This window comes from Diabrotica undecimpunctata, chromosome 3 (assembly GCF_040954645.1).
Source record: "Diabrotica undecimpunctata isolate CICGRU chromosome 3, icDiaUnde3, whole genome shotgun sequence".
Taxonomy (NCBI): domain Eukaryota; kingdom Metazoa; phylum Arthropoda; class Insecta; order Coleoptera; family Chrysomelidae; genus Diabrotica; species Diabrotica undecimpunctata.
Window position 1 is genome coordinate 80,732,433 of NC_092805.1, and position 24,794 is coordinate 80,757,226.

A 24,794-nucleotide genomic window follows, 5' to 3' on the forward strand; every position below is an offset into this window, starting at 1 on the left:
ATGACTCTGTCTGTTTTTCAATGTGTCTCCAGTAAGTTGTCGTTCCATCGTTTTCGTCGTCTTCCTACTAGAAATATATTCACAATTAAAACAGGGGCCAAAGAGACCGAACTAGAAATAAATATTCAAAAGACAAAAAACCTAACACAGGCAAGAGCTAGGAGAAACAGACGCACAGTTGAATTAGAGGACGATATTGAAACTGTAGAAAGTTTCACATATCTGCGAATTGCATTAAATACGGATGACAAAGAAGAACCAGAAATTCAAAGAAGAATAGTAAAGCAAAATAAAGCTTGCTTTTCACTCGCCCATGTGTTCTGCTCCAAAAACACACACTGGAGATCGAAAATCAGGTTCTACAAAACTATTATCAGATCAATAGTATGTTACGGATGTGAAACATAGGTGATGAAAGAACATACAAAACGAAATCTGGAAGTCTTCGAAAGAAAAGTCCTAGGGAAGATATTTGGATCTATTAAAGAAAATGGAGTATGGTGATCCAGGTACAACCATGAACTCTACCAACTGTTCAAAGAAGCACCGATCTCGGAATTCGTTAAACTTCAACAACTTCAATGGGCTGGTCATATAGTTAGAATGAGGACCAAAAAATTGCCAAAAAGAGCCCTAGATAGTAAAATACAGGACGCAAGACCAAAATGAAGTCTACGGAAAAGATGGGAGGATGAAGTGGCAGCGGACGAGCAAAATTGTGCTAGACGTGAGAACCTGGAGAAGATCGCGGGACCGCAAGGTTGTAGGCATTGTTTGGAGGAGGTCAAGGCTCGATTTGGGCTGTAACATCAATGGAGAGAGAGTCTACAGGAGTACCTTGTTTAAAAGACTACCTTGTTGGCTCATAAAGGCATTGACTTAAAAAATATGGTTGGCAGAGAACGTGTTAAATATTTATTGAATTTTTGCGTTTTAATCAAAGAACACTTAGGTGTTGAGAAAAATTCGCGACGGAAGACAAGAAAACCGAGAGCTAAAATCTCATATTTTCCACGTGTATAATACAAAAAAAAATTTCTGTAACGGAAAAAACAATGATATTGAAATATATTATTACAATACATAAAGTCAGAAATTGATATGCTCTTTGAATATTTAAACTGGTAGCTTGTATTTGTTGTTGACCTGAATGCGAAGGCTCGTCCATGGAACAAACGAAGTGGGAGGGAAATACCTATCAGAATGGATTAACCTCGTGGGGCTTACCGTGCTAAATGATGGTAAGGCACCTACGTTCGTGAGAGAGAATCCTTTCTGGAAATCTCACTAGTTTCAACGTCACTTCTAAACAGGGTCATTAGCTGGACTGTTTTAGAAGAAAAATCGCTCAGCTTACATAAGTATCGGAGTTTTAACTAAAGGAAGAAACGGAAAGGTGGAAATATCGATTTAAACAGATGCTTAAAGTTTAAATTGAGGGTCTAAGTGCGGCACAGTGAGGGTCTAAGTGCGGCACAGTAGGTGGCTTGTGTAAGGTCAGATGGGAGGTATGAAAGGAAACAACCATATTGGTGGAACGTGCGGCTTAAACATCTGAAGACAAATTGTATGAGCTAAAGAAAGGAATGCAGGAGGTTAAGAAAAGTACAAGCAGGAGATTTGGAAGAGAGAATGAATGAATTGAAGCGAATGCAGAATGAATACAGGAATGAAATACGAAGATCGAAGTGGGAAAGGTGGAGTAGCCCGCTTCAGGATCTCGAAAGGGATATCTGGAGGCAGCGGTTCAAGATTGTGTGTACCGAACTGAAGGAGAAAAAGACACTTTACTCCTGCCTGAGTAGGAGTAACTTTGTTTAATATGGGAACTCTTTCATCCGGATAGGCGTGACAGGATTTGCGGTTTTGTAGAGACGGGACCTTTTACGAAGTTGGAACTTGGCGAGGCCGTTGGACGGATGAAGAACCGAAAGGTACCCGGCATAGATGAAGTCAGGGCGGAGACGTAAAACTCGTCGCACTTACATACCCCCAGGTTTTCCTGATATTGCTATGGTTGTCCTTATCCCGAAAGGTGGAGTGAACGAGGAAGAGATGCGCTTTCGGCCAATTTGCGCTTTCGGCATGCGCTGACCGACCGCCAGTATGATTTTAGGGCCAAAAGGTCCACCATATATGCGGTCTCAGAAGTGACCTCTTTAGTTACGCAGGATAGAAAGAAACCCTACTAGACGTCAAGAATGCCTTTAATACGGCATCATGGGAAAAATGATGCCAGGGGATGCAAAAGCTTATGCCGATGATCTCGCACTGGTTGCAAAGGCGAGCAACTAGCACCTCAGAAAACTGAGGTGGTGGTTCTCAATGGGAACCGGGACAAATCCTCCCTTCGTTTTATAGTCGAAGGGGTGGAGGTTGCACCGGATAAATCGGTTAAATACCTCAGAGTCTATTTGTCAGAAGAACTGAGGTTCGGAGTACACTTTCAAAAAATAGATAGCACCAAAAAAAAAGGGTGATAAATAAGTTGTCCAGTCAGTGGTAGCCTACGCTACCTCCGTGTGGTGTAGCGTGCTGAACACTACGAAGTACGCCAAGCTATTAGACAAGCTCAGGGTATCTAGCGCCTATAGGACGGCCTCAAATGAGGCTCTGTATGTCATTGGAGCAGTGATACCGATCGTCTTGTTGTGCAAAGAGTGAGCGAGGCTGTATTCGAGGAGGTTGGATGGAAATACAGATGAGGAAAAGAAAGAGGGAGAGAAAGAGAGAACAATAGAACAATAGAGTGGCAGAGGAAATAAGCGAGTGATAGCGGAAAGATAAGGTGGATGAAAGAGCTTATTCTCGATCTGAGGCCGTAGTGGGAATGTAAGTTTAACAAACTAGACTACTTCCTGATGCAGTTTCTGACCGGACATGGTAGTTTTGGCATATTCACAAATAGAATAGGCAAATCTGCCTCGGCAGACTGTGCAGTTTGTAGGGTGCGGGATGCTCCAGCCCACCTTTGCAACTGCCAGAGGTAGACAAATGAGAGGAGAGACATCGAGAGGTGAGTGGTGAGTGACGGAATGAGCCATGTTTTAAACGGAACCAGTGCTATTCAGTGACATTTTATCTGGTGTGCATAGAAAAATTAACCCGGTTTAATTTATTTAGGGCAACTATAGACATAATATACACTATGTTATTCGTACTTTTAGTTGAAGAAAGAATAGATTAAATTATTTCAAATATACTTAATTATTAATCTCTAAAAGTTTAAATTAGAGTTCTGTCGTAGCTTGTCACAAATTTCTCAATCTGAGTCTACACTAGTGGCCAAAATTCTGTAAACTTTTCAAAAATTTTAGTTTTGTTATCAGCATTCCTCTTTTTCACAAGACTTATGTTATTTATAAATTTATCTATAATTTTATTACATCGTTTTATGCTTCTACTAAATATTTAACATCTATTTTAAGGGGGAAAATCCTCTAAATATTTAAAAATAAATAAAACAACAGCCGTTAGCTATTAGTAGATATATTTAAAAAAAAATGGTACAATGATTATTATCAACAAAATTAGCATTTGGTAGGATAACCTTTGTTTTTTAGGACAGACTCAATTCTGCGAGGCATGGAGTTGACGAGACAAGCCAAATCTTCTGGTGTAATAACTCTAAACCAGTTTTGAATAATGGCTTTTATCAGTTCTCTCTTGATGCTTGGGTTTCGGCATGATACTAAGACTTTCAGCCTTGACCATAAATTTTCTATTGGATTTAGATCGGGACTATTCAGCAGAACAGTAACATCATGGTTTCTCAACCATTCCATGGAAGTCTTAGCCGTATGACAAGGCGCTCCATCCTGCTGGAAGATGCATTGTTGGGCATCCCCTTCGAACAAATCTCTGATAGTCGGCAGCAGTTTGGCTTGCAGTATCTCTTCCTGATATTTTGTTGCATTAATATTGCCCTCTACTACTGCTAAACGTCCAACTCCATTAGTGGTCATGCAAGCCCATACCATGACACTCACAGGATGCTTCATAGTGACCTTAGTACACTGGTGCAAAAGGTCTTCTCCCGGTCGGCGGCGAACAAACTTCACTCCGTCACTCCCAGAAATCGAGATTTTGGTTTCATCACTCCAAATTACTTTACTCCATTGTTCTTCTGTCCACTCTCTGTGTGCCAAAGCCCAATCAATGCGTTTTTGCCTCTGTTTTTTGTTCAGGAACGGCTTCTTTCTAGGAATTAGTGCTCGCAATCCATTTTCACACAACTTTCTTCTGATAGTGCGGTCCGATATTTGTAATCCAGTTGATTTGACAATACCGTTAATATCTTTTGCGGATCTGCGATGATCTTCTAAAGAAAGTCCGCATATTCTACGCACATCGTAGTGACTAACTTTGGGTTTTCTGCCAGATCTTTTTGCTGATTTTGTCGTTCCATGTTTGCAAACTTTCATTACACCTTATTTTGTGGCGCCACCACCCAAATACACACAAAACCGGCTTTTTTTTCCTTTCAGTCTCAACAAACTCAGCTAAACACTCCATCGACATCATGGATTCACAGGAAGTAATATGATAATTTGTAAATATGTAGGAATAAAGTTTTGAATGAATATTTTTATTGTTTACTTACCTCTATAAAATCTTGAAGAGCTTCAGATGAAGCAATGCATACCTCTGGCACAATAAGCGAATTGACTGTTTGGAAAACTTAAACAAAAAGCTTAAGCTGGTGTACGAATCACCTGATGCTAAATATCTTAGTGTTACAGCTAATCGTTCTTTTACAGGAATTGCTTTTCGAAATGTTGTCTTTTTCCTAATGATTTTTGGACCAATTAAAGTTATCGGTTCTTCAAAATTACTAGGCGACATTCTACAGAATGTATGGAATTGGAGATTTTCAACATTAAGGTCACTAAGTAAGTTACTTCCACTGTATTTGCTCCGACTTTTAAACAGTGATGTCATCCACCACCGTCTTTTTTTTTTCTCATTTTCGATTTTTTTTAACAGAGAATATATCACAATAAAAGCCGCACTGGCTGCCGCAAGCTCGTCCTCTTCCATTGAAACCGCCGGAGTACAAGTATTTTTCGAACTGAACGAGTCTATGTGGATGATCAAGTGAAAGTAAGGGCAAGTACAACAAGCTTCACGAGTTCCAAGTAGAAGTACGAGTACGAGCAGGAGCACGAGTAGTCTGGACGCACCTTTAGGCTCGTACTGGAGTCTGGCAATACGACAATAAAAAGAATGTACTTATAACGATAATTAGACCTGCGGGAAAATATAAAAATCGTGGAAAATATCGCAGAAAAAAATATTTTTAATTGTAATTTTGGTTTATGCCCTTTAAAATCTAGTGGTTAAAGCTTTGAATATCGCTATGGTACGTTGCTAGGCTCCACATCTACTTAGCTTGGCAACTGGCAACATACTCGACTATTATAAATTCCTTAATATTTTCGTAATGTTCATATCTATAAATTTATTTCATTATATCAATAGCAACGAATATAAACCCATATGCGTTAATATTCATTGTCAATATTATGTCAATAAATAATTAATATGTATTTAGTTTTTATAGAATCCATCTATGAAGTACAATATATTAATATACTACTAGATGGCAGCATACGCAAAAGTGACGCTATTTATGCAGAACTCTGTTTTTCCATTGAGCATGTCATCCATCGTTTTTCTAGCAACCTTTGGTTTAGTGCGTTCGCTTATCTAATTCTGTTAAATTAATTTATTGAATATAATTTTATCAAATATAAATTTTACAACTTTGCGAATAATGAATATGTTACCTCTACATTCTCTTTAATAATATTTTCTATTTAGTCGTATGTATCCTTGAGTTTGAAGATATATTATAAATACAACTTACCCCTGGTGATTCCGCTAGCCACAGAGTGATTGCAACGAACAAACTGTTTCAAACAAGTTATGGCGATTTCGTGAGAAAGTAGACGCCTTGATGAGAATAGATTTTTAGGTAAGTAGATTGCTTGTAATAATGTCTAAAGTAATAGTTCAAAATATTTATCGATAAAAGGCGAGTGAATTTTTTTAATTTATATTTAAAATTCGTGCGTATATCTTGTAGACAGTGACATTTTATTGACAATATTGACATTTTGTCAAAAAATTGTCATATCAAACGCCAAAAGCCGTTTATAAACATATTTAATGCATAAATACGTCCTACTAAACTATATTTTCAATAAAATTTGCAATAAATAAGTTATATAAACTTTTACACGCCCATCTGCTTCTTCCAAGATGACGTCACCATCTGTTTCACGCACAAAAATATCACAATCTACAAACCACCAAACATTTTCAAAATATCGGTTTTATCCAAATTATTTCTGATATTTCATATCGTATATTTCAGTTATCGCAAGTGTTGAGAACCTCAGTAGCAAAATAGATTGGGCCTTATTTTTTACTTCAAAATGTCTGCTAACCAGTATACTATTAGAGAGATTGTGGGTAAGTAAGCCACTATTATATAAATTTTATTCTATTCCAAGTGTTTCTAAAATACGCTGTTAGTATACGTTTTCGGGCTAGTTATGTTATTAATAGCTATAGTAAATGAATATATCTACACATTGACAGTTTTCCCATTAAAATATCAATTCAGTCCCTTTGTTTGTGCATTTTATTAATTATTTAAATTATGGTTTTGGGGTAATAAGGTAATGTTTTTAATTATATTTACAATATAGGTAGCAAAATTGTAATATGAATAACTATTTTTACAGTTGATTTGAAATATGTCATGTTTGACATTTCTCTAATATTTCTTGTCTAATAAATTTAGGATAATATTTACAAATGGCAGATTTTATAGAAACATATTTAACTGAGTTGTAGATTGCATCAACAAATATAGCAGCATCTATTAAACAAAATATTATGAATGCATGAAAACATGTAGTTGACCATTCTTTCAATATATTTCACACATGATGCTGTTAGGCAAAACAAGAGACTAGCCTCTAGTTTTTTGTTTTTCCTCTAGTTACTAGAGGAAAGAATAGTAACAAATAAAAAAGGAAGGAATGCAGAAAAAACTAATATTTTACAAAACATTAGATGGCAAAAAGAGAACAAATTGCATAAACAGCTAAAATGTAGGTTGAACTGATCAAAAAGTAAAAGAAAACATCATTTTTTATTCTAGTCGCTAGAGAAAAGAATAGTAACAAATAAAAAAAGAGGGAATGCTGAAAAAAACTAACAATATTTTAAAAAACCTTAAATGATAAAAAGAGAACAAATTGCATAAACAGCTAAAATGTAGATTGAGCTGAACAAACAGTAAAAAACATTTTTATAGGTATAAAAAACCTGGTTGAAAATTTATAAGATAAAGGTCAAAAGAAAATAATAAATAGAATAGAACTGAGAGATTTAACCGAATGATGTTAAAAAAAAGAATGCATATAACTACTAAAACACCCAAGTTGTTAAACATGATGGACAATGATTAGTTTAGGGCACCCAACATAACCAAATATATTTTCCTCAATGCACATTATTGCCATATTTTTTTTTTTGTAAAATATGTATAATGAATGTTTAAAATATAAAGTTACTTTTATGAAATTATAATTTGTGTTATGAGAAGCTACAAGTTTAGAATAAGTATAAAACAGCATTCATAATCATTGTTTTAACATTACATATTATTATGTATGTGATATAATTACATAGAAACTTTAATATAGAGATAAAGATTGTTTAAACAATATCAATGAATATTTTTCTTGATTGTCCTTTTGAACATTTAATCATCTTCAATTTATTGGATTTTTCTGAACTCAAACTGTTGTGTTGTGTTTCCTTAATCAATTGTTATTATCTAATTATGCATGATATTATTATATGTCATATAAGTTTTATATAAACTGGAGCCATCTTTCTTTGTTATTGGTATGATTGTTGTACCCATCTTCCATCCTTCTGGTGTAGGTTCCTGTGTCAGTATATTCCAAATTTAATGTCATTAAAATTTTTTTAAATGTTTCAATATCTTACAGTTCTCCACACATTCCATCACATCCTACTAGGTTTCTTACATTTTTCTGAAATGTTTTATCTCCTTGGCACTCAATATCAGTTTCTTGATACAACTCTTAGAAATGTTCATCCTATTGTTTGCTTTAGTAGGTGAAATTTTATTTGCATGAAGGCTACTACTGTCATGTACATTGTTGTTTCTACATTTTCTTCTACATGTCTTGGTTCTTATTTTATATTAACTGATTATACTCATTGATTATCTAATTATACTCACTGTGGAACAAGTTACTTCTTCTTTTGTTTTGTAAATAAATTAATATTCCAGCAATGATAATGTTTAGATTTACCAATGGAATTACAAAAAATCAAGAAAGACCCATATTGAACTACAGAAAATACATTGCCATAAAGGGAAATAATATTGTATTGTATTGTATATAGAAAATAAGAAATGTAAGTAACACTTTCACTGTGGAATTTTAAATTGTCCTTTTGTGGCATGAACTTTTTGATAGCATATGCAATATTAAGATAATGCCATATGTCAGTTTCCACATTAAAACTGTTAATGAAACTGATACTGTGTAGTGAAAAGACAATGAGAAATAATTAGTATTGCCAGTACCTATTAATGCTATTATGATAATTCAAGCATGCATACTTTGTAAATGAATCTTCTTCTTAAATGAATATTCTTGTTCTATACTAAAGTATTAGTCTATTAATATAATTAATTACTTACAAAATAACATCATAGCCTTGTCAGCAGATTCATCTGTCTTCATCTCTTTTAAGAAGCTGATTTTCAAAAGTTTTTGCAACTACATGGTACATATTTTAATGATCTGTTGAGATGGTTACATAAAATATATTATGAAGTTTAAAAAATGCTGAAAAACATAAAATCAACATTTAGAAATAACAAAATATTACCTAGTATTACTGAAATTACTTATTTCATATCTTCACATTCCGAAATACTGCTAAACTTTGTCACATCTTAATATATTCTACATTAAATGTGTCCTTATTTTCTATTGTTAACAGATTGTCATATTTATTTAATATACTCTGTAGAGATAAAATGAGGGTCACTCCGTAATTTGAATTTATTTTAGAAATTATTATTCTTTTTCGGTTGTAACATAGTTGTCCTTTGATATACTAAATATTTAAACGGAAACAATTTTAATTTGAGGTGCTTTTTGTTTAAATAAACAAAATTTTAAGAACTTCGGTAGTGACTATTCCCTCCTCTGGCAGTGATAGCAACTAGCAAATGATGAGGTATGCTTTGGATCACATTTTGCAGAAGATTGTTCCATTTCTGCATCAATATGTCACAAAGCTCTTAAATTTCTGTGGGCCAGCACATGACTCCGTAAATGTTGCTTCATCTTATCCCAAATATGTTCTACAGGATTGATATCTGGACTGACTGTAGAGCAAACAAATCTTGTGATTTTAACCTCGTTAAGATACTCACTATCTGACTAGTGTGAAGCTGTGCATTATCATGCATAAATGTTGCGTCATCCCCAAGAATAACTGTAAACGGTAAAATATGGTCTTCTAGAATGCCTCCCTACTTCATAACTGACCCTCCACCAAATGGAAGTCACTCGCCAACACATGCTTGCCTGAACTAGATCTTCGAGTAAACAGACTGGTTTCTTTGTACTATTGCCAAACTCGTTGCATACTCGAGAGACTTACAACATTTCTCGCAGTTTCGTGCTGACTGTGGCCATCTTCTAATGCCGCAAAAACAGAACTTATGCTCATTACAATGCACTGACAATAACAACACTACACAAACAATTTACAATTGACGTTAAAACCACAGAAACAAAAACTATGCTCATAATGGTTTTTAGAAATTAGGGTAAGGGGCCTTTTATCTCAAACGCCCATCAAAACAGCAAAAACAACAATTTTTTTCAAGCAACCCATTAGTAAATTATGTTACAACCGAAAATAGTTAAAAAAAGAATAATAATTTCTAAAATAAATTCAAATCGCATGGTGACCCTAATTTTATGCTCTTGTATAACTTCTTAAAGAACAGCTTATAGAACCTATGCTCAGTATGCTATTATCAGTCCTATGTTCTTCAATTTCAAAAAACTCAACCCAGAAAACTAATATTGTTCTAAAATCTATAATAGAAAACTAAATCAATAGTAATCATCAAAGAACCAATCAGATGTAAAATAGAAATCAATGGCATCAGTATTGAACAAGTAATGGAAATTAAATACCTTGAAATTACACTGTCCACCTATGGAGAACTAGACAAAGAAGTGAGAAATTAAGATTATACAATATATGAATATTAAAAATTCTGGGATGGTAACAGTTTCGACTCTACTTTTAATATTCTATTATTATTTAAAAAATAGATGATTTCTCCAATTTGGATTCTATAAATAAAAGTAGTTGGTCTAAGATGTTTTATGTAAGTTACACAGAATGTTCTAAGAAAATGGTCAATGCTCCTCAAAAAAATATTCTTGGGATTCTTGAAGTTTCTCATCACAATACAGAATTTGTTTGTTGGACTGTAACATCGTTGAGAAATGAGCAAGCTAAGATATTCTTCCTGTTGGATCTCTCAAAAGATCTTTTCTTGGATAATAATTGAAGTAATCCACACTTTTCTGTACCAGTTAGAATCTATGAGCATGCCACTAAACCACATAGGACAGACTTGGCAGGGAAGTTCTTATAACCAACATACTGCGTCATAATGGCTAATGGGGATATTCTATGGGTATATGGGACCCAATAAAAAATCCATCCAATGAATATAGGGTCAGAAAGATGATCACTTTTCAATTTCGCGCCCCTTTTCTTGGTGTGAATATATAGTGTCTTCAATACAAATATAAGTGAAACAGCAGTGATAGGTTTGGTGTATTGGTCTTCAACTTGAGTTGTCATCCTATGTATTAGCTATTATTTTATAGTAAATGATAAGCACTATTCTTTCGTGATTACATATTTCAAAAGCTTTCGCCTTTTCTATGAAGCAAATGTGTAGCTCACAGCTAACATTTTTATTTCTTTAAAATTAACAGAGAATTATAATAAAAAAAAATGGCTTCTTTAAGCAGCCCCGCACATGATCGCAGAACGGAATGAAATGGAGAGGAAAGTTTTAAAAGTATATTAACTCATGAGATCCAGGAACATTACTGCGGATTGTAACAACGCGGAGTGAAACTGAATGGATTGGATTAATGCAAATTTGTCCTTGGTTCCTCAGTATCCCCCCTATTTAGTGTAGTTTCCAATAAGGTGTGTTCTGTTTGAAACATCAAACTTGAATACTATGTTAATACATTAGCCCTTAATTTTTCTTCAGTAGCTACCAATCATCGATCAGGCCAGATTGTAGATCAGGCATAATAGTATGTTGTAATCATTATAGTCTAAATAATGTCTATTTTCCAGACTATCAGTCTACCCATAATGCAAGTAGTGCCGATGACGAAAATGATACCGCATCTGATGAAGAACAAGTCCCCATTATGTACCAATATGAAATGGTGGGTCCATTGGAAAGGACAGTAAAGCGACGAGGTCATCTTCCTAAAGAAGCAGTAAAAATTTTAAAAAATTGGTTGTATGAACACAGATTTAATGCATATCCTACAGAAATTGAAAAACAGATTTTGTCGCAAGAAACGAACCTGACAGTACTTCAAATAAGCAATTGGTTTATAAACGCCAGAAGGAGGTACCTTCCCGAAATGATGAAACGTGAAGGGTAAGTTTATTGTAATATAATTTTTATATCAAGTGGGTGACTTTATTTTGGGGTTTTTCTCTAAATTGGATGTTGTCTCCATGGTCTATTTATAGTTTAAGGTAAATGTTTTTCTTTTATAGAAAATTTCGTCATAAAACTAAGCTGAACATAAATTGATGCACTACTTTTTTATATTCAAATAATTACATTGATGGGAACTAAATTATATTTAAAACCTGAAAGAACTCTATAAAAACAACTTTGTTTTATATAAATGAACAGATTTTTGTTAATATGATAAATTATTCTAGTGGTTTGTTAATTCTTTCATCTAAACTAACTTCCACATCTTACTGTATTATTTGCAGGGTATGTTCTGAGTGTTTTTTTTTTTTCTATAGCAGAAAATAATTATTTTCTTAATTACTGTGGGTTAAATATTGTCTAAAAAAAAATAGGTGTGTTTGTTATATTTCAATTATTTTTTACACAAACCGAAATGTAACTCAAAAAATAAAGCTTATCCCAAAATATGTGTCGTAATTAAGCTAGAATTTTATTACGGAAGAAAATCTCTTATTTAGGAAAATATTTTTATTTTGCTGAATAGTTAAGCTTGCGCTCATCTATTATTTATATATTTATGTTTAAAAAAATACAAGAAGTGAACATTCAGCCCTGGTACATTACTGCAGTCACTATATATTGTCATCGCAAGACAATAAATGCACATCTTGAAACAAATGGTGGTGCAAGTAAGCAGCATTTGTGGATGAAAGTATTTAAAGTGAATTAACTTCATGTGTGTTCCTCAAATATGCGTTCTATAATGCTGTTCTACAATAAACATTGTTTCTCAAGACATCATTTTTTACGAAATACCATTCAAGTTCTCTCAACACCCCCAAAATTCAGCTCACAAGAAGAAGAGTTCCATTGAGCTCTCTTGCGACAACAGTCTTAAAATAAATCACGATTTGATTTTTATTTTGAAAATCAGTAAAAACAAATATCCAACTCAATAACTTCAAAACCTTTAAAGAATTCTCATTCTCTTTACAACATTTGGATCTTTGGCAATAATATAGAGCAAGAAATGAGGGTGGCAGTATCAAATATTATCCCTTGCTTTGAAAATATATTCTTGTTTATCATTTCAAATGAATACCAATATATGAGTCTCAAATTCTGATTGTTTCTGTGATCGAACAGAGATATTTTTCCATATCTGAAGCACACTTTTTGGGTTGAAATGAAATTTCCATTGACTATTTCCATTTTTTTTTTTGTTGGTTGCTTTGATTCTAATACAATATTTTAAGAGTTCGCTTTAAGAGATTTTAGCATTGACCACTGATATTAGATGTCAAAGTTCACATTCTTCTTTTTTGACTGTCATGTCTATTATAATTTACTACACTTTTTATGTGTGTTCTTTCACTTAGTTATTCTACATTGTTCCATTATGTTTAACAATAAAAAAAAATTGATGATAGTACACTGGTTTCAATGATTCTCTGGCAATTCCTTGCATGTTTATAGAAAGGTTTGTTTTAGCCTCAATTTTCTACAATAACTACTTCATTTCCATGATCCAGATCCAAATTTTTTGTTCTGAAATATTCTTTTAATGTTTACAAATTGTATGTTTAAGCGGTCGCTTTCTTCAAGTATTTGCAATGACACAACCCGTATTTTTTTTTTTTTTTTTCGAATAACCCAAAAATTTATCAAACTATTATAGGCAAACAAAAATTCAGGATTTCCTTCAAGACACATTCTGCATTCTGGAAGTGAGTACTTTGTTAGGTGCCTAACTCCTGTTGAAGTTTGGCTATCATCATAGCCAAAGATGTATAGATTATTAAATAATCAATATTCGGCAGTATTCATTACATTTTGTTACAAATGCTGAAACATGTCGATTTTTATTCCTTATTTTAACGGTACATCTATCATTTCTCAATCCCCTACCTTCAAGTTCCACGACCTTTAAATTTTAAAAGTCTGGCAAATCTTTAGACTCACTTCAATTGATTATTTTGTCCATCCATGATTTTTCTTTTAGTAATAACTCCAATTTTGTAAAAAAAAAATTTCTACACATTAAGATTAAATGCAGTGCCTGTATTCTTTCATTCTTTCCATCAGATTAAAATCTATATTATAAAACATTTGCAAGAAGTTACAAAAATGTAGTTCATTTTATTTTATTTACATCTAGTAAAGCTTCACATTTTTGGACAATCCGTTTTTATGTGATGGGAAAAATTTGACACAACTGAGATAAACATAAACGAATATTTGTTCACCAAAATGGAGTTAATAAGGGAAAGAATCATGAAACCTGAATACTTCATTCAAGTGTCTGTCTAATGATGTGTCACATTGGTATACTCCCTATTTAAAATTTAGGGGTGTGGAACTGGAAGAGAAGACAAATAACAATTGGCTGTATCGTTAACATGTATCCTTTTTGGAATAAAAATCAACCTATTTCAGCATTCTCACTAAATATAATGATTATCAACTGTCGGGGTGGACTGTTGTCTTCAGTAGCCACCTCTTATAGGTAGAAAATATTTTGTTTCTATATACTAATTGCCGGGTTGGAGGGGGGGGGGTAATAATTGTGTCGCTCATTGTATTTTATAATTTATGTTTTAAAAATTTTAAAAAGTAACTGAAACATAACAAACGATTATTGAATGAATTATATCTATATTTATATTTGACTTTTTAAGTAAAATATTATTTTCCATTATATACTATAAAATACTACCCGTTTTCCTTTACCTTGTATATTTGCCATTCTTTTAATTTAAATATGCATGTCATATTTATCTAGTAACTGATAGATTATTGAAACTATGCGTATGGCAATATATTTAAGAGAAATCACTATGAATTCACCCACAGGTTATCATTCAAATATAATATTAGCTTTTATACGTGGTTAAAATAAAGACTTTAAAAATGACTTGGTAAAGTTAATTAAAATAACGCAGAGATTACAAATACTTAGCCATGGAAAGACAACCGATTCACAGGAAAAACCCCTTCATTTCTTTCAGCTATGACTCTGTCCACTACACAATCACCAGGCGGCGGCGAGCGTCTTCTTCGCCTCGAAATTCGTCAGACGGCAACCCGTTAGTGGGAGATGGAGTTTATTACAAGAAACCTAAGAAGATGATCCGCTTCGATCGGGTGGAAGGTGAAACCGAGTTCGAAGTGGACGCCGATGGTTTCGTAGAGGCCAAGCCACAACAGTTGACTATGAGCACATCGGGAAGGAAGTTTAATCCTTGGAATCCGGACGTACACTATGGCTTAACTGTAAATGCTGCAGAAAGAAGGTAAGTCGGTAGCTTTATTTAGATTTGAGTTTTTGATTCTAACCTAAATTTCTATAATAGGTCCCATACACCAGCGATCTCGAAAGTGCGCAAAATTACGTTATACAACAATTTTTTGAGCAAACAGATCACCAATACACTATGCATTTTTACACAATTACTATTATGTGAGTATAATTGTACAACAGTCCTGATTTCACAAATTTGATCGCGGTCATGGAACCAATAAAATGTTTAGAAAACAAAAACAAATTATTGTAGACATATGGTACTCGAATAAAGCAAAGAAAATCCACTGTATTAAAGACTTATCTCTATTGTAAGTAAAAGTTATCATGGTGGTAAGAAATACGCAGATTTCAGCTACCGATTATGAAAAACAGAATTCAGGATCTGACAGGGAGGGTAAATCCAGATAAGACCGTGAAGCCTTTAAGGTCGTGATCAAGGGAAATCACGAACCAGAATATACTGCAAATAATAGATTCATAAGAGTTTTGAGAAGGACGGTAAAGATAGATACATGGAAGTAAGAATAATGTACAATGCAGAAAAATTCTGTAATCCCATTCAAGAAATGGAAAGACTATCAATTAGCATTATGGAAATTTCGTACCTGTGTCAAAGATAATTTTCCTAGTTCAGATGAACACAACTCCCATAAGCACCAACATCATTCAAATACATGCACCTACAGTCGACGCTCCTGAAGAAACTATTGTGACATTTTATAATGATCTCACTAATATTGTCAATAGGATTAGGAGAAACGAAGTAAAAGGGCAGGGTATTTTGAGCTAGGTGAAAGTCTATTATCTTTCGTAATTGAATTCGTAACTGAAGAGGAGCTTGTAGTGACAAATCACTTGTTTCACCTTATTCTAAGACGATTAAATAACTAGAAATCGTGTCAAGATTCTCCGGATTACATAGTAAAAAAACAAAGGACTTCATATCAATCAACCATATCAATTTAAGGTACTATTACCGTCTAGAATGCTATCAAATGACACATTTTCAACAATTTTTCTTGTATCTATCCATTATATATATATATATATATATATCACAAACAATTTTTTTTTTATATTTTTTCTATTTTATATTATATTTTTAAAAATTATTGTTGCATGGCGGACAGTATTAATCTCTGAAACGGCAAATCTGACATAAAATTCGAGAAAGGTTTTAGAAAAGAACTGCCCTTACGTGATAGTTTACCAGAAAAATTGAAATTTTTGTAAAAAAAACCAACAATTTGCAAAAATTGTTAAAGAATTAAGCTTTTTTACTTTTTTCAATCTAGTTTTTTTTTTTTTTTTTTTTTTTTTTTTTTTTTTTTTTTTTTTTTTTTTTTTTTTTTTTTTTTTCAAATTATGGTAAACTATCGTAGAGAAAAGGAAAACAAACAAAATGCATCAAGGTTTATTAAAATCAACCTACTATAAACTGTCTGTCAGTTTAAAAACGTAGTTATGCGTTTTGTCTCTTTTTTGTTTTCTCTATGATAGTTTACCACAGTTTACAAAAAATAATTAATTTTTTTGTCCAAAAAAGTTGAACGGTCAATTTTTTAACATTTTTTTTAAATTAGAATAACGATTAATTATCTCAATCTACTTCACAACCACCTTTATCTGACTCAGCTACAGCCAGTAAACAACAAGAACCAATCTATCCATCCAAACTACAAGCAATAGTTTTCAATTCTCTCCATAATGTCAAATTAGAAGAATACTTGTTAGCTGTATGTACTCTAGTTACTCCAAAAGATATTCTTTTTTCATTAAGAATCACCAACAAATGTATCTGTATTTATTTCTCAAGCAAACAAATCGTAGATGAATTTTTTTCAAACAATGGAGGTTTCATCACTGTAAACAATATACAAATTCAAGTCCGTAGACTAAATACTCCAAGTGAAAGACTTAATATCCAATGTATCTCCCACTACCCCTCATAAGATAATACAGAAAGAACTTTTATCTTTATGGCTAAAACTAAATTCATCAATGTCATTTTTGCGAATTGGAACCACCAATCCGGAATACAAACATGTACTTAGTTTCCGTCAACATATTTACATATCCCTACCCACAATCCCAATTCACAATTCCATTGTTGACATTAACAATCGAATGACATTAACAATCAAATTTTTTAATGCTAGACTATGTATGTTTTCATTGGAAACAGCATGGCCACATTTCCAGTGGTTGCTCAGTAACTGTAAATAACTCAGATACAGCTGTCCCCACTATTACATTTTCAAACAGAAATGAATCTATTACAGTATCTTCAACAGCAACGACTGCTATGACATCTTCAACAACGAGTACCTCTACATATATAGCAAATATGTCATCTTCAAAAACATCATCTACAATCCACTTTATAACGCACGATACAGTTAATGCAATATCAGAACTATATAAACAAATAGTCACTTCACCAACCATATCATTCCACACAAGTATTACTAAACAGTCTTCATCTTCCAGTCTACAAAATAATTCTAGCTCTCTTAATAAAAATAAAGACTATCCGGCACCACAAGAATTTAGCATATCCAACGAGGAAAATACATCAAAATCATCCTCCAAATGAACTATATCTGAAGCAATAACACCCCCCATTGAGACCTCAGCTAGTGACAATGTATTTTTAAAACCAACTCAGAAACAAAAAAGAATAAAACCAAAAACATTGACAGTGTCTTTAAAAACCCTAATGTAAACAATTAAAGAATTATTCGATTTTGAAAAACAAATATTAACCTTCGAAGAAACAGTTGATTTATTTGAAAACACATAAGGAGCTAAAGATGTTGTCAGTGTTACAAATAAATATACCTCAGACACTCAAGCATTTATACAACTCTTATCGAAAATCCATTCATGTACATCTGAGCGTCCACTAAAATTAAAATGTACAAAGGTAAAAAGAAACTGACGAAACAATTCAGAAAACTCAAATCAAAACGGGATGAACTGGACACTGGTACGTCGAGTGAGTTATCCAAGGAGCTTAATATTTAATTAAAAACAAAACAACAAACATTCAATTTATTACAATACAACATATTCACTGATCGTTTTAAAAACTTATATACTGAAAATAGGAATGTGAAACCACCATTATACGAAAGAGATAGGCAAACTCTCATGGCTTTACAAATTCCAATACCAAGTACCTATTCCAACTTCATAAGAATTCCTCCTCCTTGGACAATAAGCATTCCTCAATTCGACACATCCTTAAATATCTTCAGAAAGAACGATACTCCCTACTCCTTATAAAAAATACCTTCATCAAAAAACTTACAAAAGGTTACACTTTGGTTTTTTTAATACACCCTGTATATTGTACCTTTATTGAAATCTCCAGTTCAACCGTATGAGATCAAACAAATGCCTAGAAACTCCCTAATAATCTCAATAAATCTTTTGATTCAAACTATGTACAACTAAATTTGAACATAATGTCTGGCGGCTACTTCGTCTAACGCTGCAATATTATTTTCAACCTCTGAAGTGTTAACCTTTCTCTATCATGACGGTTTTGACATCATCCCCACCTGGTGCTTTATTAGTTTTCATTTGAGTCAGAAGGTAAAGTATTTCATATATAGTGATTTCAAGGATATATTTCGACTCTGTTCAAAATGTTTCTTTCCTTAACTCTATTTGGTGCTGCTTTGTCTAATATAGTTGTTTACAAAATTCTGTTATTTTTTAATTATTGTCTTGATCATGTTCTGTTTTTTCATTTTGATTTTTAAGGCAATAATTTATCGTTATTCATTGATTTTCTCATTATCTGATTTTTATTTGTTATTTTTTAGCATGATATATGAGTTTTTTAATATCCATCACTGTTTCATTTAAATGGCAATATTTATTTCTTTCATATAGTCAATCAGTAATTTAGTTGTTCTTATATCATGGAAACTTGTAAATACTCTAAATACTAAATAGAACTGATAAAAGAATCTCTAAAAGTAGAAAGTAGAATCCGGATACAAAATGAATTAACGGAAACAATAGATGTGAAAAAGGGACTACGCCAGGGAGACGCTCTATCATGCATCTTGTTCAACATCGTACTCGAGAAAATACTGAGGGACACAACAGTCAATACACGAGGAACAATCATTAATAAAAGCGTGCAAATACTAGCATTTGCAGATGATGTTGACATAATCGCAAGATCGAGAAGAGAAATGATAGAGGCATACAACCAAATAGAACGAGCTGCACAAAATAGTGGTCTTAAAATCAATCAGACCAAAACAAAATATATGCAGGTAAGTAAAAACGCAGAAATAAGGCAGCCACAAAATATAACAATAGGAGAATACAACATAGGGGGGGTAAAAAACTTTATATACTTGGGATCCCTAGTCACGTCTGATAATAACGTTACGGAGGAAGTGAAGAGGCGAATATTTATTGCAAATAAATGTTGGATTTGCTTGATATGCACTTCGCTTGTGCCGCTGGTTAATAATCAAACTCCGTGCGAAAACAAAACTGATTTTATTTTGAATTACACAATACATGAATATATATAACGCTTATTAAGTATTATGTCCGCTCGCTCTAATGTTGTGTCACCGATCCCGTCTCGTACTTGAGTGCTGTCTGTCGTCCTTGGGGTGCCTTAAGGGACTCGCCTTATCTTCACATATGGCACAATATATCTCCCTACGCCACTATGTTGCCGGATTGTAAAAATGCATAAAATAGACTTGAATTAGATAGAGGCGTGAACATGGCCCCCGCCTTGGCAAACACTGCCAACAAAATCGTCTGCTAACGCTAAATGTTCAAATGTTTAAACTACACTTAGTCCGAAACGGGTAGCGGACACACCTTGGAAAAAGAACGAGTTATGATACCATTGTCTGTCTTTATCCTAAAAACTCTGGCTACACCATCACTGCCGCGTAAAAGTTCGATCACGCGACCTAACTTCCACCTTAATGGAGGTAAATTGTCCTCTTTTATGAGCACTAACGTATTTTCAGCAACTTCACCGTTAGTAGTAGTCCATTTCGTGCGTTTTTGTAGTTCGGAGATGTATTCTTTGTTCCATCGTTCCCATATATGCTGAGAAAGCTGCTGAATATGCTGGAATTTTGAGAGCCGATTAACTGGAACATGACGCAAATCTGGATCTGGATTGGTAATAAGTGGTCTTCCGATGAGAAAATGTGCAGGAGTTAATGGGGAGAGATCATTTGGATCACAGGATAAAGGATGAATCGGTCGGGAATTTATTATAGCTTCAATCTGCACAAGCAACGAATAAAATTCCTCGAACGTTAAGTGCGCGTTTCCCAAAACCCTATGCAAATGATGCTTAACTGTTCTTACTCCGCTTTCCCACAGTCCGCCAAAATGTGGAGAATAGGGAGGTATGAAGGACCACGAAATATTATTCTTTAGCAAGGATTCTCTTATCGCGGGAGTGTGCTGCTCTAAAAATGTTCTTAACGATTTTAACTCCGAACTAGCTGCTATAAAATTGGTTCCATTGTCGGAAACCATCTTTTGAGGCTTGCCTCTTCGCGCAATAAATCTTTTAAAGGCCAACAGAAATGATTCCTTAGACAGTTCTGTAACTAATTCTAAATGTATGGCCTTCGTACAAAAACAAATAAAAAGACACATGTAACTCTTTATTAGTTTACAACCTCGACCCTTTCTATCGCGAATTAAGAAAGGGCCCGCATAATCTACACCTGTTACAATAAACGGTGGGCCACCTGCGAGACGCTGGGCAGGTAGGTCACCCATTATTGGCTGAATGGATTTAGATTTTAATCTAAAACATTTTACACATTTGTGCACGGTACGTCGCGCTAAATTTCTTCCTGATAACGGCCAGAAAGTTTCTCTTATAGTTGCAAGTAAAAGCTGAGGACCAGCATGCATAAGATCTTTGTGAAAATGATTAAATATTAACGATGTAACTATATGATCTGCCGCTAAAATGATGGGATGTTTTTTGTCATACGTAAACTCGGAATGCTTTAAACGCCCGCCTACTCTCATGATGCCCTGATCATCAAGAAATGGAGATAAATTTATGAGTTTGCTGTTTTTATCTAAAGATCCCTTTTGGTTCAAATGCTTTATTTCATTAGAAAATGACTGTGATTGACACAGTTTTAGAATACGATTAAATGCAGAATGTATTTCATCCAAAGAAAGGGGTTCAGAAGTTCTTTCCTTATTTTTACACATGCGGATGAATCTGAACACATATGCAGCGGTTCTTTTTAAACGTAAAATATTAGAGAAGCGCTCAAATGAAAATACTTCCGTATTCTGTGTTTCATCAAGTTTATTCGTAAAAACCTTTATGTTTTTCCTTGTTTCGCTTGTTTCAGTAGGGACAACTTGTAAATTTGGCCATTTATCTGAATCTTGCACGATCCACTCCGGTCCATGCCACCATAAGTTGCACTCCATTATTTTATCTGGTTCCACGCCTCTGGACACTAGATCTGCAGGATTATCCTTGCCTGGCACATGACGCCACTGCGCAAACGAAGTGGTTTCCTGGATCTCTGCTACGCGGTTACTAACAAACGTCTTCAATGCATTGGCTGCTGTTTTCAACCAACTAAGTACTATCGATGAATCTGTCCAGAGGTAACACGTATCGAATTGCACATTTAATGAATTTTTGACCTTATTGGTCAAACGCGATAAAATTACTGCTCCACAGAGCTCTAAACGCGGCAAGGTAACTGGCTTTAAGGGCGCAACCTTGCTTTTTGCACATAATAAGAATGAATACGACCTGCCTAACGAATCGGTAGATTTAATGAATATGCAAGCACCGTATGCCTTTTCTGAGGAGTCGCAAAATCCATGAAGTTCTAGTTTGACCTTACTAGAACATATAACATGCCGAGGTATTTTTAAATTGTTTAAGCTTCCTAATTTATTCCTAAACTGTAAATAATTGTTTGCTAAATGCTCCGGTATGGGATCATCCCATGAAAGACGCTCGAGCCATAGTTGTTGTAACATAATTTTCGCTATGATGGTACACGCACTTAATAGACCCAAGGGATCAAAAATTTGAGCTATGTCCGATAATAAAGTTCGCTTTGTGATTATATGGCCTAGAGATGAACTTATGCTATAAAACAGAGTATCTGATTGCGGTGAGTACAATAATCCCAAAGTTTTCGCCTTCTCGTTTTCACCGAATTGAATAACGGAACCCGTAGTTGAATTATCCGGTATATCTCTTAATATTTCAGGATCATTTGAATAGAATTTACGCAATGTAAATCCTCCGCCTTTGAGGACCTCAAAAAGTTGTTTACATGCTTCGCGCGCTTTCTGTTTTGAATCAAAACCTGTCAAAAGGTCGTCCACATAAAAATCGGATTTAATAATGCTAGCAATGTTAGGATTTTTAGCTTCTTGCTCCTCTGCCAGTATCATTAGACATTTAATCGCTAAGTAAGAAGAGCATTTCATACCGTATGTAACTGTTTGTAACTGAAATATTTCAATCGGTTCTTCCGGATTATTTCTCCATAAGATGCATTGTAAGGATTTTTGATCATCTGCAACCAATACCTGACGGTACATTTTTTCTATATCCGCACTAACTACATATAAGTGTGTTCTAAAACGCAATAAAATGGAGAGTAAATCATTTTGTAAGGTTGGTCCGGCCATTTGAATACTATTTAATGAAATGCCGTTTGTAGTTGGCGCACTACAATCGAACACAACGCGCAAACGTGTCGTCAAAGAATTTTCTTTTAAAACTGGATGATGTGGCATAAAATAAAATGTAGTATTTACCCTAAAGTCTGTTGCCGCTTCCGTAATTCTGCATAAACCTTTCATATGTCCTAACTCTTTATATTCCTGGATGAATTCGCTATAAAGAGTTTTAAGATTGGCATCTTTATTCAATTTACGCTCGAGATTTAAAAATCTATTTTTTGCTTGACGAAATGAATCACCGAGTGAACTTATCGGTTCTTTGAATGGCAATGATACTATGAATTTGCCTGTCGCGTCGCGTTTCACCGTATCTTCGAAATGTTTTTCGCATGCAATTTCTTCGCCCGAGAGTGCAGGTTTTCCATTGAAAACCTCTTCAAGTTCCCAGAACTTACTTAGCTGTTCTGTAACTTCGATTGTGTTTGTGAAATTACACTTAGTTATTCGCTTTTCTGATGCTTTGTTTTGGCTGATATACGGCCCTGCTATGATCCAGCCAAACATTGTTTCTTGCATGAATGGTTTATTTTTACCTAAACTAATTCTGTTTGCGCCCAGTATTTGCCAAAATAGATCACTTCCTATCAACAATTCGACCTTTTGTGGTTTATGAAAATGATTATCCGCTAATTTTAAATGTTTAGGTATCTGCAAATCGCTAATGTTTATTTCAGATGCCGGCACGCACCCCGTAATTTCTGGTATTACGAAACAATTTAAAGTTTTATGAAAAGTTATATCGCTACGCGACTGTATATTTATTTCGCATTTGAATCGAACGGGAGATGCAGTATTATTTATGCCCATGACTGATATGTTCGCGCTTGTCGTTTTTAATCTAAGTTTATCGCATAAATTTTCGGTTATGAATGAGCTTTGTGAACCGCAATCTAACAAAGCTCGCACTATGTATGCCTTACCTTGGCCGTCAAAAATATTAACTAATACTGTGGACAGTATAGTTTGATCTGCAGCGCTAACTGCCGAAACTGACAAATTGGTAGTGTTTAAACTACCTTGTATATTATCTGCAGATTGTATATCGCTCGTGTTTTCTACCGGTTGATGAACTAAAGCTGCGTTCTGTTCGCTTGACCTATCTGGATGCAATAACGTATGGTGTTTTGACGCACATTTCTTGCATGTTGATTGTCTACACCGCTTATAGAAATGTCCAGGTTTAAGACAATTCGTGCAAAGATTGACCTGTCTTACTTTATCAAACCTGTCCCTAGATGAAAGTTTTGAAAATTCGCCGCATTGATAAATGGTGTGTTCCCTTTTGCAAATAGGGCAACACTGTGTATTATCCGATTTATTTAAAGTTCCTTGTGATGAATATAGACCGCGAATGTTATGTGAATATTTCGTATTCCGTGAATACGCGCCCGCCTGAGAAATATTTCGTGTATTTTGCTTTTCAGCTTGATTTACCTCAAGAGATTCTAAGAGGTCCGCCCTTGGTTTTAAAAACGTTTTAAAATCATCAAAACTAGGAATTTCATTATGTGTTTTGCTATTCTCCCATGCGCGTAAAGTCGATGTATCGAACTTACAAGAAATAATATGAATAAGGAGTATGTCCCACGAATCAGTAGGTAGCCCTAGCTGCTTTAACGCGTATAAATGCTTCGAAAAAATGTCAACTAATTGCCGCAATTTATTAGATGACTCTTTATGTATTGGCTCTATATTAAATAAGGCATTAACATGATTGGAAATTAATAATCTCTTATTATCGTACCTTTCCCTAATTAATTTCCACGCAACTGCATAGTTTTCGGCGGTAAACTCTAATGTTCGTATGACCTGCGCCGCACCGCCCTGTAATGAACTTCGTAAATAATGAAAACGCCTTATATTGTCTAAGTACTCATTTCTGTTAACTAAAGATTCAAAAAG

The 24,794-nt window shown here is 34.1% G+C and overlaps 2 protein-coding genes across 2 annotated transcripts in view; one reads left to right on the top strand and one right to left on the bottom strand.

The window, feature by feature from the left end:
* LOC140436951 (uncharacterized) overlaps nucleotides 1–5,964 on the bottom strand; it is a 45,103-nt gene extending 39,139 nt beyond the window's left edge. Inside the window, exon 1 of the mRNA XM_072526133.1 lies at nucleotides 5,870–5,964. The gene's annotated coding sequence lies outside the window, so the exon portion shown is untranslated. The remainder of the gene's footprint in view (nucleotides 1–5,869) is intronic.
* LOC140436950 (uncharacterized) overlaps nucleotides 5,719–24,794 on the top strand; it is a 37,822-nt gene continuing 18,746 nt past the window's right edge. Inside the window, exons 1-4 of the mRNA XM_072526132.1 lie at nucleotides 5,719–5,977; nucleotides 6,380–6,477; nucleotides 11,473–11,788; nucleotides 14,845–15,129. Coding sequence (XP_072382233.1) covers nucleotides 6,441–6,477; nucleotides 11,473–11,788; nucleotides 14,845–15,129 — 638 coding nt within the window. The 5' untranslated portion in view covers nucleotides 5,719–5,977; nucleotides 6,380–6,440. The remainder of the gene's footprint in view (nucleotides 5,978–6,379; nucleotides 6,478–11,472; nucleotides 11,789–14,844; nucleotides 15,130–24,794) is intronic.